The 16,659-nt window shown below is 43.4% G+C and overlaps 1 protein-coding gene across 3 annotated transcripts; it reads left to right on the forward strand.

Moving 5' to 3' along the window:
- Positions 1 to 58: 58 nt before the first annotated feature.
- Positions 59 to 13,584, forward strand: LOC129819681 (NADH dehydrogenase [ubiquinone] iron-sulfur protein 5-like). Of its 3 annotated transcripts, XR_008754108.1 has the most exons (5): positions 59 to 168; positions 11,501 to 11,720; positions 12,929 to 13,062; positions 13,199 to 13,246; positions 13,390 to 13,584. XR_008754108.1 is itself a non-coding variant. In XM_055876159.1 (4 exons), the coding sequence occupies exons 2-3, from the start codon at positions 11,505 to 11,507 to the stop codon at positions 13,034 to 13,036; spliced, it is 324 nt and encodes a 107-aa protein (XP_055732134.1). In that variant the 5' UTR covers positions 59 to 168; positions 11,501 to 11,504; the 3' UTR covers positions 13,037 to 13,062; positions 13,199 to 13,584. The 3 variants fall into 3 exon arrangements, 2 of the variants coding, with proteins under 2 accessions (XP_055732134.1, XP_055732133.1); XM_055876159.1 differs by having other exon boundaries at positions 13,199 to 13,584; XM_055876158.1 differs by lacking the exons at positions 13,199 to 13,246; positions 13,390 to 13,584 and having other exon boundaries at positions 12,929 to 13,163.
- The last annotated feature ends 3,075 nt before the right edge of the window (positions 13,585 to 16,659 follow it).

A 16,659-nucleotide genomic window follows, 5' to 3' on the forward strand; every position in this document is an offset into this window, starting at 1 on the left:
AATACGTGTTCAGTCCAGCTGGGGTTAAGAAATTTCCCTACGATCTTTACAGTAGTGTCGTAAATATAGGCTAGGTTGCCAAACAACCATCTGATTTCAGGCTTAGGCCGTTCTACTGTAAAGTGAGGGGATCCACACAGAAGGTTAAAGTGACTTCACCAAAACACGGTAAAGAATGACATGTATACCATATTTACATAACGTTTGACAAGTCAACCCTAACATAATATTGTACATGCCTGCGCAACAACAATGTGGGTAAAATTGTTTAGCGAGTCACCACACAGCGCGAACGGCCTGTCTTGTCGTTAGCAAGCTAACTTTAGCTGTCGTTTACGTTAGTATGTTCGTTTGTCAATACAATTCGCTAGCTAACGTTAGCTAAACAGTTAGCTAGACAGTAAAGTCGAGTGAAATAAATGCATGGCTGCTAAATATTGCTAGCCAGCATAGCTGGAATTAACGACGTTAATAATACTAGCTAGCTAGATAATGGGCTTGTATGAATGTCAAATTGCAACGTTGCTTTGGCTAGTTAGCTAGCTTAAACATGTATGGCAATTTAGCTAGTTAGCTTGCACTTGCTAGCTAACATTCATTTGTCCTATTTAGCTAGCTTGCTGTTGCTAGCTAATTTGTCCTGGGATATAAACATTGAGTTTTTTTTATTTTAAATTTAAATTTGACCCCCCTTTTCTCCCCAATTTCGTGGTATCCAATTGTTAGTAATTACTACCTGGTCTCATCGCTACAACTCCCGTACTGACTCGGGAGAGACGAAGGTCGAAAGCCATGCATTCTCTGAAACACAACACAACCCAACCAAGCCGCAGTGCTTCTTAACACAGCGCACATCCAACCCGGAAGCCAGCCACACCAATGTATCGGAGGAAACACCATGCACCTGGCAACCTTGGTTAGCACGCACTGCGCCCGGACCGCCACAGGAGTCGCTGGTGCGCGATGGGACAAGGATATCCCTACCGGCCAAACCCTCCCTAACCCGGACGACGCTAGGCCAATTGTGCGTCGCCCCATGGACCTTCCGGTCACGGCCGGTTGCGACAGAGCCTGGGCACGAACCCAGAATTGTTGTTATTTTACCTGAAATGCACAAGGACCTCTACTCCGACAATTAATCCACACATAAAACGGCCAACCGAATCGTTTCTAGTCATATAGTTCCAAGATGGCGTAGCAGTCGGACGTGTGTTTGTATTGTCCTGTATTGTCCTGTAGCGTGTAAATAGTAAATAGTCTTCGTATTTTTCGTATACATTTCGTATATATTTTAATTTCACTTTCCATCTAGGAACTGAATATACATTCCTACATTCCGCCTCACCCAATGTGGTACGGACCTGCTATTTTTTTTTATACTTTAGAACCGTAACCCCAAGCAGAAGCTAGCCAGATAACTAGCTAGTAGTCAGTTAGCCACTGCTGCGGTCTTCACCCTCAACTCGGACACAGCCAGCTTCAATACCGGGCCAACACCTGCCAGTCTGCAAGCGCGATATCAACCGAGAGCATATAGGACTGCTTTTTCTCTACCACATCACCGGATTCCTGACGCAAGCTCTGGACAATTACACCGTATCATCACAGCTAGCTAGCTGCAACCGAGTGGCTACTACTGGCTAACACCTCTGTCCCGAAGCAAGCACCAGTTAGCCTTGAGCTAGCCTCGAGCTAGGCCCATCTGCCGGCTAGCTGCAAGCGCGATATCAACCCAGAGCATATAGGACTGCTTTCTCTCTACCACATCACCGGATTCCTGACGCAAGCTCTGGACAATTACACCGTATCATCACAGCTAGCTAGCTGCAACCGAGTGGCTACTACTGGCTAACACCACTGTCCCGAAGCAAGCACCAGTTAGCCTTGAGCTAGCCTCGAGCTAGGCCCATCTGCCGGCTAGCTGAAGAGCTAGCGCTAGCGCCACTGCGCCAGACCCCCTCCGTCTGAGCAGACCACCCCCCGGGCTACTAACTTTATACGCCGCGTGCTAGCTTAGTGGAGGCCTCCTCTGCTCCATCTACGGCTGCCCCCTGGACACTATGATCACTTGGCTACATAGCTGATGCATGCTTGACTGTCCATTAACTCACGGTACTCCATTCTGTTTATTTGTGTTTTACCTGTCGGCTCTGTGCTTTAACTCAGGATCTGTGTGTAGTTAATCCGACCCTCTCTGCCTAGTCGTCGCCATTTTTACCTGTTGTTGCTGTGTTAGACTAACACCCTGTTATTGCTGCTGTTATCTTACCTGTTGTTTTAGCTAGCTCTCCCAATCAAGACCTGCAATCACTTTATGCCTTATTGTATGTCTCTCTCAAATATCAATATGCCTTGCATACTGTTGTTCAGGCTAGTTTTCATTATCATTGTTTTGGTTTGCAATGGACCCTGTAGTTCCACTCTCCGTACCTCTGATACCCCCTTTGTCCCACCCCCCACACATGCGGTGACCTCACCCATTGAGACCAGCATGTCCAGAGATACAACCTCTCTTATCATCACCCAGTGCCTGGGCTTGCCTCCGCTGTACCCGCGCCCCTCCATACCCCTGTCTGCACATTATGCCCAGAATCTATTCTACCACGCCCATAAATCTGCTCCTTTTATTCTTTGTCCCCAACGCTCTAGGCGACCAGTTTTGATAGCCTTTAGCCGCACCCTCATCCTACTACTCCTCTGTTCCTCGGGTGATGTGGAGGTAAACCCAGGCCCTGCATGTCCCCAGTCACCCTCATTTGTTGACTTCTGCGATCGAAAAAGCCTTGGCCTCATGCATGTCAACATCAGAAGCCTCCTCCCTAAGTTTGCCTTACTCACCGCTTTAGCACACTCTGCCCATCCTGATGTCCTTGCCGTTGTTCGAATCCTGGCTTGTGAAGGCCACCAAAAATTCTGAGATTTCCATACCCAACTATAACACTTTCCGTCAAGATAGAACTGCCAAAGGGGGAGGAGTTGCAATCTACTGCAGAGATAGCCTGCAAAGTTCTGTCATACTTTCCAGGTCTATGCCCAAACAGTTCGAACTTCTAATTTTAAAAATTAATCTCTCCAGAAATAAGTCTCTCACCGTTGCCGCCTGCTACCGACCCCCCTCAGCTCCCAGCTGTGCCCTGGACACCATCTGTGAATTGATCGCTCCCCATCTAGCTTCAGAGTTTGTTCTGTTAGGTGACCTAAACTGGGATATGCTTAACACCCCGGCAGTCCTACAATCCAAGCTTGATGCCCTCAATCTCACACAAATCATCAAGGAACCCACCAGGTACAACCCTAAATCCGTAAACATGGGCACCCTAATAGACATTATCCTGACCAACCTGCCCTCCAAATACACCTCTGCTGTCTTCAATCAAGATCTCAGCGATCACTGCCTCATTGCCTGTATCCGCCACGGGTCCGCGGTCAAACGACCACCCCTCATCACTGTCAAACGCTCCCTAAAACACTTCTGCGAGCAGGCCTTTCTAATCGACCTGGCCCGGGTACCCTGGAAGGATATTGACCTCATCCCGTCAGTTGAGGATGCCTGGTCATTCTTTAAATGTTACTTCCTCACCATATTAGACAAGCATGCTCCGTTCAAAAAATGCAGAACCAAAAACAGATATAGCCCTTGGTTCACTCCTGACCTGACTGCCCTCGACCAGCACAAAAACATCCTGTGGCGAACTGCAATAGCATCGAAGAGCCCCCGCGATATGCAACTGTTCAGGGAAGTCAGGAACCAATACACGCAGTCAGTCAGGAAAGCAAAGGCCAGCTTTTTCAAGCAGAAATTCGCATCCTGTAGCTCTAACTCCAAAAAGTTCTGGGATACTGTAAAGTCCATGGAGAACAAGAGCACCTCCTCCCAGCTGCCCACTGCACTGAGGCTAGGTAACACGGTCACCACCGATAAATCCGTGATAATCGAAGACTTCAACAAGCATTTCTCAATGGCTGGCCATGCCTTCCTCCTGGCGACTCCAACCTTGGCCAACAGCCCCGCCCCCCCCGCTGCTACTCGCCCAAGCCTCCCCAGCTTCTCCTTTACCCAAATCCAGATAGCAGATGTTCTGAAAGAGCTGGAAAACCTGGACCCATACAAATCAGCTGGGCTTGACAATCTGGACCCCCTATTCCTGAAACTGTCCGCCGCCATTGTCGCACCCCCTATTACCAGCCTGTTCAACCTCTCCTTCGTATCATCTGAGATCCCCAAGGATTGGAAAGCTGCCGCGGTCATCCCCCTCTTCAAAGGGGGAGACACCCTGGACCCTAACTGTTACAGACCTATATCCATCCTGCCCTGCCTATCTAAGGTCTTCGAAAGCCAAGTCAACAAACAGATCACTGACCATCTCGAATCCCACCGTACCTTCTCCGCTGTGCAATCCGGTTTCCGAGCCGGTCACGGGTGCACCTCAGCCACGCTCAAGGTACTAAACGACATCATAACCGCCATCGATAAAAGACATTACTGTGCAGCCGTCTTCATCGACCTGGCCAAGGCTTTCGACTCTGTCAATCACCATATTCTTATCGGCAGACTCGGTAGCCTCGGTTTTTCTAATGACTGCCTTGCCTGGTTCACCAACTACTTTGCAGACAGAGTTCAGTGTGTCAAATCGGAGGGCATGTTGTCCGGTCCTCTGGCAGTCTCTATGGGGGTACCACAGGGTTCAATTCTCGGGCCGACTCTTTTCTCTGTATACATCAATGATGTTGCTCTTGCTGCGGGCGATTCCCTGATCCACCTCTACGCAGACGACACCATTCTATATACTTCCGGCCCTTCCTTGGACACTGTGCTATCTAACCTCCAAACGAGCTTCAATGCCATACAACACTCCTTCCGTGGCCTCCAACTGCTCTTAAACGCTAGTAAAACCAAATGCATGCTTTTCAACCGTTCGCTGCCTGCACCCGCACGCCCGTCTAGCATCACCACCCTGGACGGTTCCGACCTAGAATATGTGGACATCTATAAGTACCTAGGTGTCTGGCTAGACTGCAAACTCTCCTTCCAGACTCATATCAAACATCTCCAATCCAAAATCAAATCAAGAATCGGCTTTCTATTCCGCAACAAAGCCTCCTTCACTCACGCCGCCAAACTTACCCTAGTAAAACTGACTATCCTACCGATCCTCGACTTCGGCGATGTCATCTACAAAATAGCTTCCAACACTCTACTCAGCAAACTGGACGCAGTTTATCACAGTGCCATTCGTTTTGTTACTAAAGCACCTTATACGACCCACCACTGCGACCTGTATGCCCTAGTCGGCTGGCCCTCGCTACATGTTCGTCGTCAGACCCACTGGCTCCAGGTCATCTACAAGGCTATGCTAGGTAAAGTGCCGCCTTATCTCAGTTCACTGGTCACGATGGCTACACCCACCCGCAGCACGCGCTCCAGCAGGTGTATCTCACTGATCATCCCTAAAGCTAAAACCTCATTTGGACGCCTTTCCTTCCAGTTCTCTGCTGCCTGCGACTGGAACGAATTGCAAAAATCTCTGAAGTTGGAGACTTTTATCTCCCTCAACAACTTTAAAAATCTGCTATCCGAGCAGCTAACCGATCGCTGCAGCTGTACATAGTCCATCTGTAAACTACCCACCCAATTTACCTACCTCACCCCCCATACTGCTTTTATTTATTTACTTTTCTGCTCTTTTGCACACCAGTATCTCTTCTTGCACATGTTCATCTGATGATTTATCACTCCAGTGTTAATCTGCTAAATTGTAATTATTCGATTTATTGCCTACCTCATGCCTTTTGCACACATTGTATATAGATTCTCTTTTTTCTACCATGTTATTGACTTGTTTATTGTTTACTCCATGTGTAACTCTGTGTTGTCTGTTCACACTGCTATGCTTTATCTTGGCCAGGTCGCAGTTGCAAATGAGAACTTGTTCTCAACTAGCCTACCTGGTTAAATAAAGGTGAAATAAAAAAATAAAATAAAAATAGTCATCTCTCCTCCTTCCAGGCTTTTTCATCTTTGAACTTTTATATGGTGATCGCATCTAAACTTTCATTGTATTACCACGACAACCGGCAACAAAGTTTGTCTTTCAATCACCCACGTAGGTATAACCAATGAGGAGATGGCACGTGGGTACCTGCTTCTATAAACCAGTGAGGAGATGACTTCAGCGCGATCTGCGTCAGAAATAGGAACAACTTCTATTTTAGCCCTTGGCGTCACAGACGCTCGTTGGTGCAATAATTGAATAACATGGTTTTCTAAATTTATTTTGCAACGCACGCGACGTGTCCGGTCTGGTCAGCATGTTATACAATTTTAAAGGTAATCTTGTTGTTAATCCCACCAAAGTGTCCGATTTCAAATATGTTTTTCAGCGAAAGCACCACAAACGATTGTTAGGTCACACCAAACCACAATAAGCACAGCCATTTTTTCCAGCCAAATATAGGAGTCACAAAAAGCACAAATAGAGATAAAAGGAATCACTAACCTTTGATGATCTTCATCAGATGACACTCATAGGACTTCATGTTACACAATACATGTATGTTTTGTTTGATAAAGTTCATATTTATATAAAAAAATCTGAGTTTACATTGGCGCGTTACATTCACTAGTTCCAAAACCATCCAGTGATTTTGCATAGCCACATCGTTTCAACCGAAATACTCATCATAAATGTAGATGATAATACACGTTATACACATGGAATTATAGATATACCTCTACTTAATTCAACCGCTGTGTCAGATTTCAAAAAAACTTTACAGAAAAAGCGAACCATGCAATAATCTGAGATGGCGCTCAGAACAATAGTCAAATTAGCCGCCATGTTGGAGTCAACAGAAACCAGAAATTACATGATAAATATTCCCTTTGATGATCTTCATCAGAATGCACTCCCAGGAATCCCAGGTCCATAATAAATTCTTGATTTGTTCGATAATGTCCGTTATTTATGTCCAATTAGCTACTTTGGTTAGCGCGTTTGGTAAACAGTTCCAAAGTCACAAAGCGTGTTCACTAAAACCTGACGAAATGTCCAAAAGTTCCGTAACAGTCAGTAGAAACATGTCAAACGATGTATTGAATCAATCTTTAGAATGTTGTTAACATAAATCTTCAATAACGTTCCAACCGGAGAATTCATTTGACTTCAGATGAGCGATGGAACGGAGCTCCCTCTCATGTGAACGAGCATGGTCAAAGAATGGTCACCTCGTGGCAGTGGTGACTAATCCTCCTCTCATTCGGCCCCCCTTCACAGTAGAGTCACCAGACAAAGTTCTACAGACTGTTGACATCTAGTGGAAGCCGTAGGAAGTGAATACTCATTCATATCTTGCTGTGATTTCAATGGGATCTTGGTTGAAACTCGACCAGCCTCAGAATTTCCACTTCCTGTTTGGATTTTTTCTCAGGTTTTTGCCTGCCATATGAGTTATGTTATACTTACAGACATAATTCAAACCGTTTTAGAAACTTCAGAGTGTTTTCTATCCAATACTAATAATAATATGCATATATTAGCAACTATGACTGAGGAGCAGGCCGTTTACTCTGGGCACCTCTGTGCACCTTTCATCCAAGAAAAAAGACATGGTCCTCATCAAAGATAATTGGTAAAAATCCAAATAACTTCACAGATCTTAATCGTAAAGGGTTTAAACATTGTTTTCCATGCTTGTTCAATGAACCATAAACAATTAATGAACATGCACCTGTGGAACGGTCGTTAAGACACTAACAGCTTACAGACGGTAGGCAATTAAGGTCACAGTTATGAAAACTTAGGACACTAAAGAGGCCTTTCTACTGACTCTGAAAAACATCAAAAGAAAGATTCCCAGGGTCCCTGCTCATCTCCCTGAACTTGCCTTAGGCATGCTGCAAGGAGGCATGAGGACTGCAGATGTGGCCAGGGCAATAAATTGCAATGTCCGTACTGTGAGACGCCTAAGACAGCACTACAGGGAGACAGGATGGACAGCTGATTGTCCTCGCAGTGGCAGACCACGTGCAACAACACATGCACAGGTACCCGAGTTACACCAGGAACGCACAATCCCTCCATCAGTGCTCAAACTGTCCGCAATAGGCTGAGAGAGGCTGGACTGAGGGCTTGTAGGCCTGTTGTAAGGCAGGTCCTCACCAGACATCACCGGCAACAACGTCGCCTATGGGCACACCCACCGTCGCTGGACCAGACAGGACTGGCAAAAAGTGCTCTTCACTGACGAGTCGGGGTTTTGTCTCAACGGGTGATGGTCGGATTCGCGTTTATTGTCGAAGGAATGAGCGTTATACCGAGGCCTGTACTCTGGAGTGGGATCGATTTGGAGGTGGAGGGTCTGTCATGGTTTGGGGCGGTGTGTCACAGCATCATCGGACTGAGCTTGTTGTCATTGCAGGCAATCTCAATGCTGTGCGTTACAGGGAAGACATCCTCCTCCCTCATGTGGTACCCTTTCTGCAGGCTCATCCTGACATGACCCTCCAGCATGACAATGCCACCACACACATAACGAGCATTATAGCTGATTTCCTGCAAGACAGGAATATCAGTGTTCTGCCATGGCCAGCGAAAAGCCCGGATCTCAATCCCATTGAGCACGTCTGGGTCCTGTTGGATCGGAGGATGAGGGCTAGGGCCATTCCCACCAGAAATGTTCGGTGACTTGCAGGTGCCTTGGAGGAGTGGGGTAACATCTCACAGCAAGAACTGGCAAATCTGGTGCAGTCCATGAGGAGGAGATGCATTGCAGTACTTAGTATCTGGTGTGGCCACCAGCTGCATTAACTGATTTTTACACACCCCTTTGTTCAGGGACACATTGTTCCATTTCTGTTAGTCACATGTCTGTGGAACTTGTTCAGTTTGTCTCAGTTGTTGAATCTTGTTATGTTCATACAAATATTTATGCAGTTGACAGTGAGAGGACGTTTCTTTTTTTGCTGGGTTTAGTACCAAAACATTGAAAAGGCCATTTTCTCAAAAGTGAGTTTACAAGTTCATAAACTTTCAAAGCAAAATTACTTTCCCATTGTTCACAAACTGTAGTGTATGATATACCATTTTGGATAAAAGTAGAAACTTCAGAGCTACAATGTAGAAAACACAATTTCAAATTTTGCTACATAAAACCAATTTTGAGCTGGTCGGTCACATGTGGGAACTCCTTCAAGACTGTTGGAAAAGCATTCCAGGTGAAGCTGGTTGAGAGAATGCCACGGGTGTGCAAAGCTGTCATCAAGGCAAAGGGTGGCTACTTTGAAGAATCAAAAATATTTGGTTACTACATTATTCCATATGTGTTATTTCATAGTTTTGATGTTATTCTACAATGTAGAAAATAGTAAAATTAACACCCGTGAATGAGTAAGTGTGTCAAATGTTGACTGGTACTGTATAGAGGTCGACCGATACCGATTAAATCTGACGATTATTTACTTATTTGTAATAATGACAATTACAACAATACTGAATGAACACTTATTTTAAGTTAATATAATACATCAATAAAAATCTATTTAGCCTCAAATAAATAATGAAACATGTTCAATTTTGTTTAAATAATGCAAAAACAAAGTGTTGGAGAAGAAAGTAAAAGTGCAATATGTGCCATGTAAAAAAGCCAACGTTCCTTGCTCAGAACATGAGAACATATGAAAGCTGGTGGTTCCTTTTAACATGAGACTTCAATAGTCAAAGGTATATGGAATACATATGGTATAGAGAGAGATAGTCCTATAAATACTATATTAACTACAACCTAAAACCTCTTACATTGGAATATTGAAGTCTCATAGGATGCCACCTTATCAACAAGTCAGTTTGTTACATTTCTGCCTTGCAAGAGCTGCCCTGGTAAACTGTAAGTGCTATTATTGTGAAGTGAAAACGTCTAGGAGCAACCAAGTGCTGAAGTGCGTAGCGCGGAAAAATTGTCTGTCCTCGGTTGCAACACTCACCACAGAGTTCCAAACTGCCTTTGGAAGTAACGTCAGCACAAGAACTGTTCATCGGGAGCTTCATGAAATGCGTTTCCATCGCCGGGCAGTTGCACACAAGTCTAAGATCACCATGCGCAATGCCAAGCGTCAGCCGGAGTGGTGTAAAGCTCGCTGCCATTGTACTCTGGAGCAGCGGAAATACGTTCTTTGGAGTGATGAATCACGCTTCATCATCTGGCAGTCTGACAGATGAATCTGGGTTTGGAGGATGCCAGGAGAACGCTACCTGCCCCAATGCATAGTGCCAACTGTAAAGTTTGGTGGAGGAGGAACAATGGTCTGGGCTGTTTTCATGGTTCGGGATAGGTCCCTTAGTTCCAGTGAAGGAAAATCTTAACGCTACAGCATACAATGACATTCTAGACGATTCTGTGCTTCCAACTTTGTAACAACAGTTTGAGGAAGGCCCTTTCCTGTTTCAGCATGACAATGCCCCCGTGCACAAAGTAAGATCCATACAGAAAGGGTTTGTCGAGATCGGTGTGGAAGAACTTGATTGGTCTGCACAGAGCCCTGACCTCAAACCCATCAAACACTTTGGGGTGAATTGGAACACCAACTGCGAGCCAGGCCTAATCGCCCAACATCAGTGCCCGACCTCACTAATGCTGTTGTGGCTGAATGGAAGCAAGTCCCCGCAGCAATGTTCCAACATCTAGTGAAAAGCCTTCCCAGAACATTGGATGCTATTTAAGCAGCAAATGGGGGACCTACTCCATATTTACTCCAATATTAATGCACATGATATTGGAATGAGGTGTTCGACGAGCAGGTGTCCACATACTTTTAGTCATGTAGTGTACGTCATGGAATGTGGAGTCCAATAGAACCTACTTCTAAAACTTCTTATAAAGTTGGTTTTGTAGTATAAACTGGGAATATTTTTGACTGATATTATGATTTGTTTATTTCATATCTGCAAAGTAGTAAAAACGCTGTCAGTTCCACTTTAACTAGCTTGCCCATTCATGTACTGTAATGCTAGTGCATATGGCTGGGTATGGCCCCAGTGTTCTCGAGAGCTAGTAACGTTAGTTAGCTAATTTTACTGAACATTTAGCTATTGTTCTTGAATTCATATTGATGCTTCCAGTTTTATGAACAATAATGTACAGCTAGAGGGCTCTCTATACCAATGAGAAATGTCAGATTTAATTCACAGCCAACACATTGGGTGTATTGATTAGCCGATAGACCCTAACATTAGCAAACAGTTGCAAAATGTTTTGCAACGGAAACCATTTACTCCAAATGGAAACAGTTTTGCAACTAAAACAAGAGTTTTCATTGGACAAATTCAGGTATGTCTCTCCCCGTTTTATTCAGTTTGTTTCTGCTTGGTTCCTTGTGAATACATCCCTTGTTATTATGGACATACATTGTCAAAACCATGACGCCACAGAAACACAGAAAGGCCCCTTTCTAATCAAAAACCTTAAGCATCACCCTTGCTCTTCTCTCTCCCACCCCATCCTGCAGCATCATGCCGTTCATTGACCTCCAGGGGAAGTTGGGCATCAACATGGACAAATGGATGTTGATCCAGGGTGGAGAGCAGCCATACAAACGTGCGCCGCGCTGCCACGCCTTTGAGAAGGAGTGGATCGAGTGTGCGGATGGCATTGGTCAGACCCGTGCCAAGAAGGAGTGCAAGCTAGAGTTTGAGGACTTCTATGAGTGCATGCACAGAGAGAAGACGGTGAGTGTAGGATATCTGTACTGAAGAGTGTGTGTGTGTGTGAACTGTGAAGATTGATTGTGTGTGTGTTTCATGTCCTTTCCCCGTAAACACTTGTGATTCCATCAACCAAGACCTGTTGAAGAGTTGTCAGTTGACGTCCATGTCTTTGAATAAAATAACTGCTTGTCATCCTACATGGGTGTCTATCCTAGGGATGTGATGAATGGAAAAAATGTCTTAACATTTAAATGTAAAATTCATACAATTCCACAATGAAAGTGAAAGTTTGAATTTCCTTCATTTAACTTCTCAAAGTATTGCCACACAGGACTTCACTGCTGTCGCTTGCCTTTCTCTGCCATTTTCCAACTGTTAACGACGATGGCGTAGTAGTGGAGAGTCGACTCAAATAATTGTTCCCTTGTACGTCGACTCCTATTTCTGAGGGTCAAGATTCGTAGCGGAATCGACTCCTAAGATTCAGTATTTTTGGAGGAGACTGATTAGCCGCATCTTTCATTGGGAGCTAGCAAGAGATGGACGGAGAGAGAGGGGAGGGCACAGTATAAGGCAGGACTCGCACCTTCAGTAAAGCAGGGCAAATGATCAATGAATAGCCTAGGATATTGAGATAAACGAGATGCAACACTTCTCACACAGTCACATAAAGTATCTGCACGGGTTGCACGCTGTTCGGGTTGCACGCTGTTCACATCGTGGTAGCCAGGGCACCAAAACAGCAGAGAAGTTGAGCCTTGTGCTTCAGCGCTCTTATTGTGGCGGAAATTGACCCACTATGCTGTTTACTTTCTGCATCTACGTAAAATAAAATGTTTTTCAGTTAGGGATTTGTCTTCTTATTAAGGATCCCAATTTCCTTTAAACATTTGAATGTTTAAACGTTCACACCCTTAGTCCATCCTGTCCAGCTCTACTTTTCTTTAAATTGACTTCATGGACAGTTGGAGAAAGCTTTGCTGTTGATTTAGCAAATTATTGTTGTCAAGACTTAAAGGAGATTATTTTGTTTGACTGTTTTAGTTTTTAAAAATACATTGAGTTGATCAATGAAGAGAATTGTGGTTTTGATCAGCAATGAGCTGAAAAAAACACACCAATACCTCTTAAGAAGTTTTGAGCCCCCCCCTCTGAATGTGCAGTATGTGTCTGACGTGGATCTCTCTCTCACTCTCCGTGCATCTCTTTCTCTCTTTCTGTGTCTGTAGCACAAGAGGCTGTATGAGATCCGTAAGCAGCGGGACAAGATGGTGAAGGAGGGCACCTACCAGACCCCAGCACACCACACTGGCGCTCAGGCTGACAACAGGCCTTGACCTTATTTGACCTTGTTGACCACAAGGTGTGTCCCCAACTTGTGTATAATAATTTTCATTCAGATATCACTTTATTGTTCGTGCCTACCCCTGTACAAGTGTGCAAATAAATATTATTGATCGTGAACCTTGTATATTGACTTTCTCTTTCTCCTTTTTTAGGTACAGTGTAGGGAGAGATGATTGGAAGAAAGGGACAGAAATGTGAAGGTGATTTATAATATGTGCACTCAGGTTTCAGTTTGATGTTCACTATATTTGTGTCCCCCCAAAAAAGTTTGACAGCCTCTCTCAATATTTCCTCTGAATGTGCAGTAAGTGTCTGACGTGGATATCTCTCACTGTCCGTGCAGGTAGCTTAGTGCTTAGAGCGTTGGACGAGTAACCGAAAGGTTGCAAGGTCAAATCCCCGAGCTGACAAGGTAAAAATCTGCCGTTCTGCCCCTGAACAAGGCAGTTAACTGTTTCTAGGCCCTCATTGAAAATAAAAATGTGTTCTTAACTGACATGCCTAGTTAAATAAAGGTAAAATAAATAAATATTTACGATCCTGGTTTTGAATGTGTTAATACTACCGATTTTTGTATTCAATTATTTGTAATATCAGACTAACTACACAATACCAGACAATATTTTTGTTGAGCTTGAACTTATTAATTATTTAGAACCCCAGTTTGAGACTGACATAATGATTTCAAATTAGCCTACTTGTTTTGGGACTCAAATGGCTACAGGTGAAGTACTACAGGACTACCGACCTGAGAGTAGTGAGAATATTTTCTTCACATACCTGTACAGTGTCTTCAGAAAGTATTCCTATCCCTTGACTTATTCCACATTTTGTTGTGTTACAGCCTGAATTCAAAATGTATTAAATAGATTTTTTCCTAACCAATCTACACACAATACCCCATAATGACAAAGTGAATAAAAAATTAAAAATTGTTGCAAATGTATTAAATATAAATAGATATCTCATTTACATAGGTATTCACACACCTGAGTCTACTTTGTTGAAGCATCTTTACAGCCCTGTCTTTCTGGGTAAGTCTAAGAGCTTCCCCCACCTGGATTGTGCAACATTTACACATTCTTTTGAAAATTCTTTAAGAGCTGTGAAATTGGTTGTTCATCATTGCTAGACAACCATTTTCAGGTCTTGCCATAGATGTTCCAATAGATTTAAGTAAAAACTAACTCGGCCACTCAAGAACATTCACTGTCTTCTTGGTAAGCAACTCCAATGTAGATGTGGCCTTTTGTGTTTTAGGTTATTGTCCTGCTGAAAGATGAATTGATCTCCCAGTGTCTGGTGGAAAGCAGACTGAACCAGGTTTTCCTCTAGCATTTTGCCTGTTTATCTCTATTCTGTTTATTTTTAATCTTGAAACTCCCCAGTCCTTAACGATTACAAGTATACCCATAACATGATGCAGCCACTATGCTTTAAAATATAGAGAGTGGTACACAGTAATGTGTTGTATGTTTGGGGCAAATCTAAAATGACTTTGCATTCAGGACAAATAGTGAATTGCTTTGCCACATTGTTTGCAGTATTCCTTTAGTGCCCTGTAGCAAACAGGATACATGTTTTAGAAAATGTTAGTTCTTTACATGCTTCCTTTTCCCTCTGTCAATTAGGTTAGTATTGTGGAGTAACTACAATGTTGTTGATCCATCCTCAGTTTTCTCCTATCGCAGACATGTTTTACAGTCACCATTGGCCTCATGGTGAAGTCCCTGAGCGGATTTCCTTCTCTCCGCCAACCGAGTATCTGTGTAGTAACTGGGTGTATTGATACACCATCCAAAGTGGAATTAATAACTTTCCCATGCTCAAAGGGATATTCAATGTTTGCTTTTTGTATTTTTACCCATCTGTCAATAGGTGCCTTGGAAAACCTCCCTGGTCTTCGTGGTTGTATCTGTGTTTGAAATTCACTGCTTACCTGAGGGAGATGGTAGTCATTTAAAAATCATGTTAAAGACTTAATGCACACAGTGAGTCCATGCAACTTATGTGACTTGGTAAGCACATTTTTACTCCTGAACTTATTTAGGCTTTCCATAACAAAAGGGTTGAAAACTTATTGGCTCAAGACATTTCAGCTTTTCATTTTTAATTAATTGGGAAAAAAATTGAAAAACATTACACTGGCATTGTGGGTAGGCCAGTGATAACCAGCAAAATTCATCTTGTTGATAAAAATAAACATGAGACTTCAAGAAATATCTTGTTATAGCAACTCTCCATAAACCAGACTTGCTTGGGAAGTAGGGGGTAGATGAAATCTGAAATGCACTCAACTCTAAACCCTGTGACCTAATTCTGGTAAATAACAGTCCATGGAGTAGTTGAGAAATACTCCCAAGGGAGTTTCTCCTGATGAAAGCTAAATATGAATGGATGCCCTCTGACACCCTCATTCAATTACCAAGTGTATCACTTGCCTTTATAAGATTATGAGATTATCCATGTCACCACAAGGTGATGCCAAAAGCCAAGTAATTACTACAAAATCTACCATCTACCTAATCATGTCAAATTACATTTAAAGTAGAAAGACTAATGTTACAATGCTTGACAAATGTTACAGGAAAGTCCATCGTTTAGTAGCAACAAAAAATAAAGGGTTTCTTACTTGCTGATATACAGTGGAAAAATAAGTATTATGAAGTGATGTTGGCCTCGGCCTTAATCACAAGGATTTTGTTTTTATTAATAACAGATACTAGAGATGGCAATACTCTCACAATATAGCCTACAAACAGTTTTGATGAAGTGTGTGATTGATGGAGGGAGATGAAGAGAGGCACAGCATCTCAGTGCAAGAGGTGTCACTACAGACCCTGGTTCGATCCCGGGCTGTATCATAACCGGACGTGATCGGGCGGCGCACAATTGCCCAGCGTCGTCCGGGTTAGGGGATGGTTTGGCAGGGTAGGCCCTCGTTGTAAAATAACTGACTTGCCTAGTAAAATAAAACAAATCAAAAATTGATTTTTCATACACGCCAAAAGATTGTCTCTTGTCCTGACTCAAGGCTCGCTGCTGATGTTTTAATCAAACAAAGGCTAAATGAAATTCGGTGTGCCTTGCCAAATGAAAAGCAGTGCAATTTTGCAACCTAGACTGGAGACTTGCTTCAGAAGGTAGCATAACTTTGGTGGTTACACCATTACTGTTCTGAATCACGTCAGAGTCTGGGGTTACACTATATACCGTGTGACAAGGTGAAAAGCAACAATATGGGATAGATCTAGGCTAGTCATCACAAGGTTTTAATCAAGTTTTTGGGATAGGGGATTTTGGCCTGTCTGGTTAGCACGGGATTTTATTTTACAAAACTATAGGCCTTTTGTGCTACTTTTTTGCCTTGCAGTTGACCTGTTTTATTGCCAATTACAGAAATGCGTTATTCCCTTATTTTGAATACCTTAATGTAAAAGGAGACTTTATTATAGTCCTATCAGTACATTTAAGCAGTCTAATGTTGTTACCTTCTACAGTCCAAAGTTATGCTACCTTCTGAAGCAAGTCTCCAGTCTAGGTTGCAAAATTGCACTGCTTTTCATTTGGCAAGGCACACCGAATTTCATTTAGCCTTTGTTTGATTAAAACA

The sequence above is a fragment of the Salvelinus fontinalis genome, chromosome 22 (genome assembly GCF_029448725.1).
Source record: "Salvelinus fontinalis isolate EN_2023a chromosome 22, ASM2944872v1, whole genome shotgun sequence".
Classification (NCBI taxonomy): Eukaryota; Metazoa; Chordata; class Actinopteri; order Salmoniformes; family Salmonidae; genus Salvelinus; species Salvelinus fontinalis.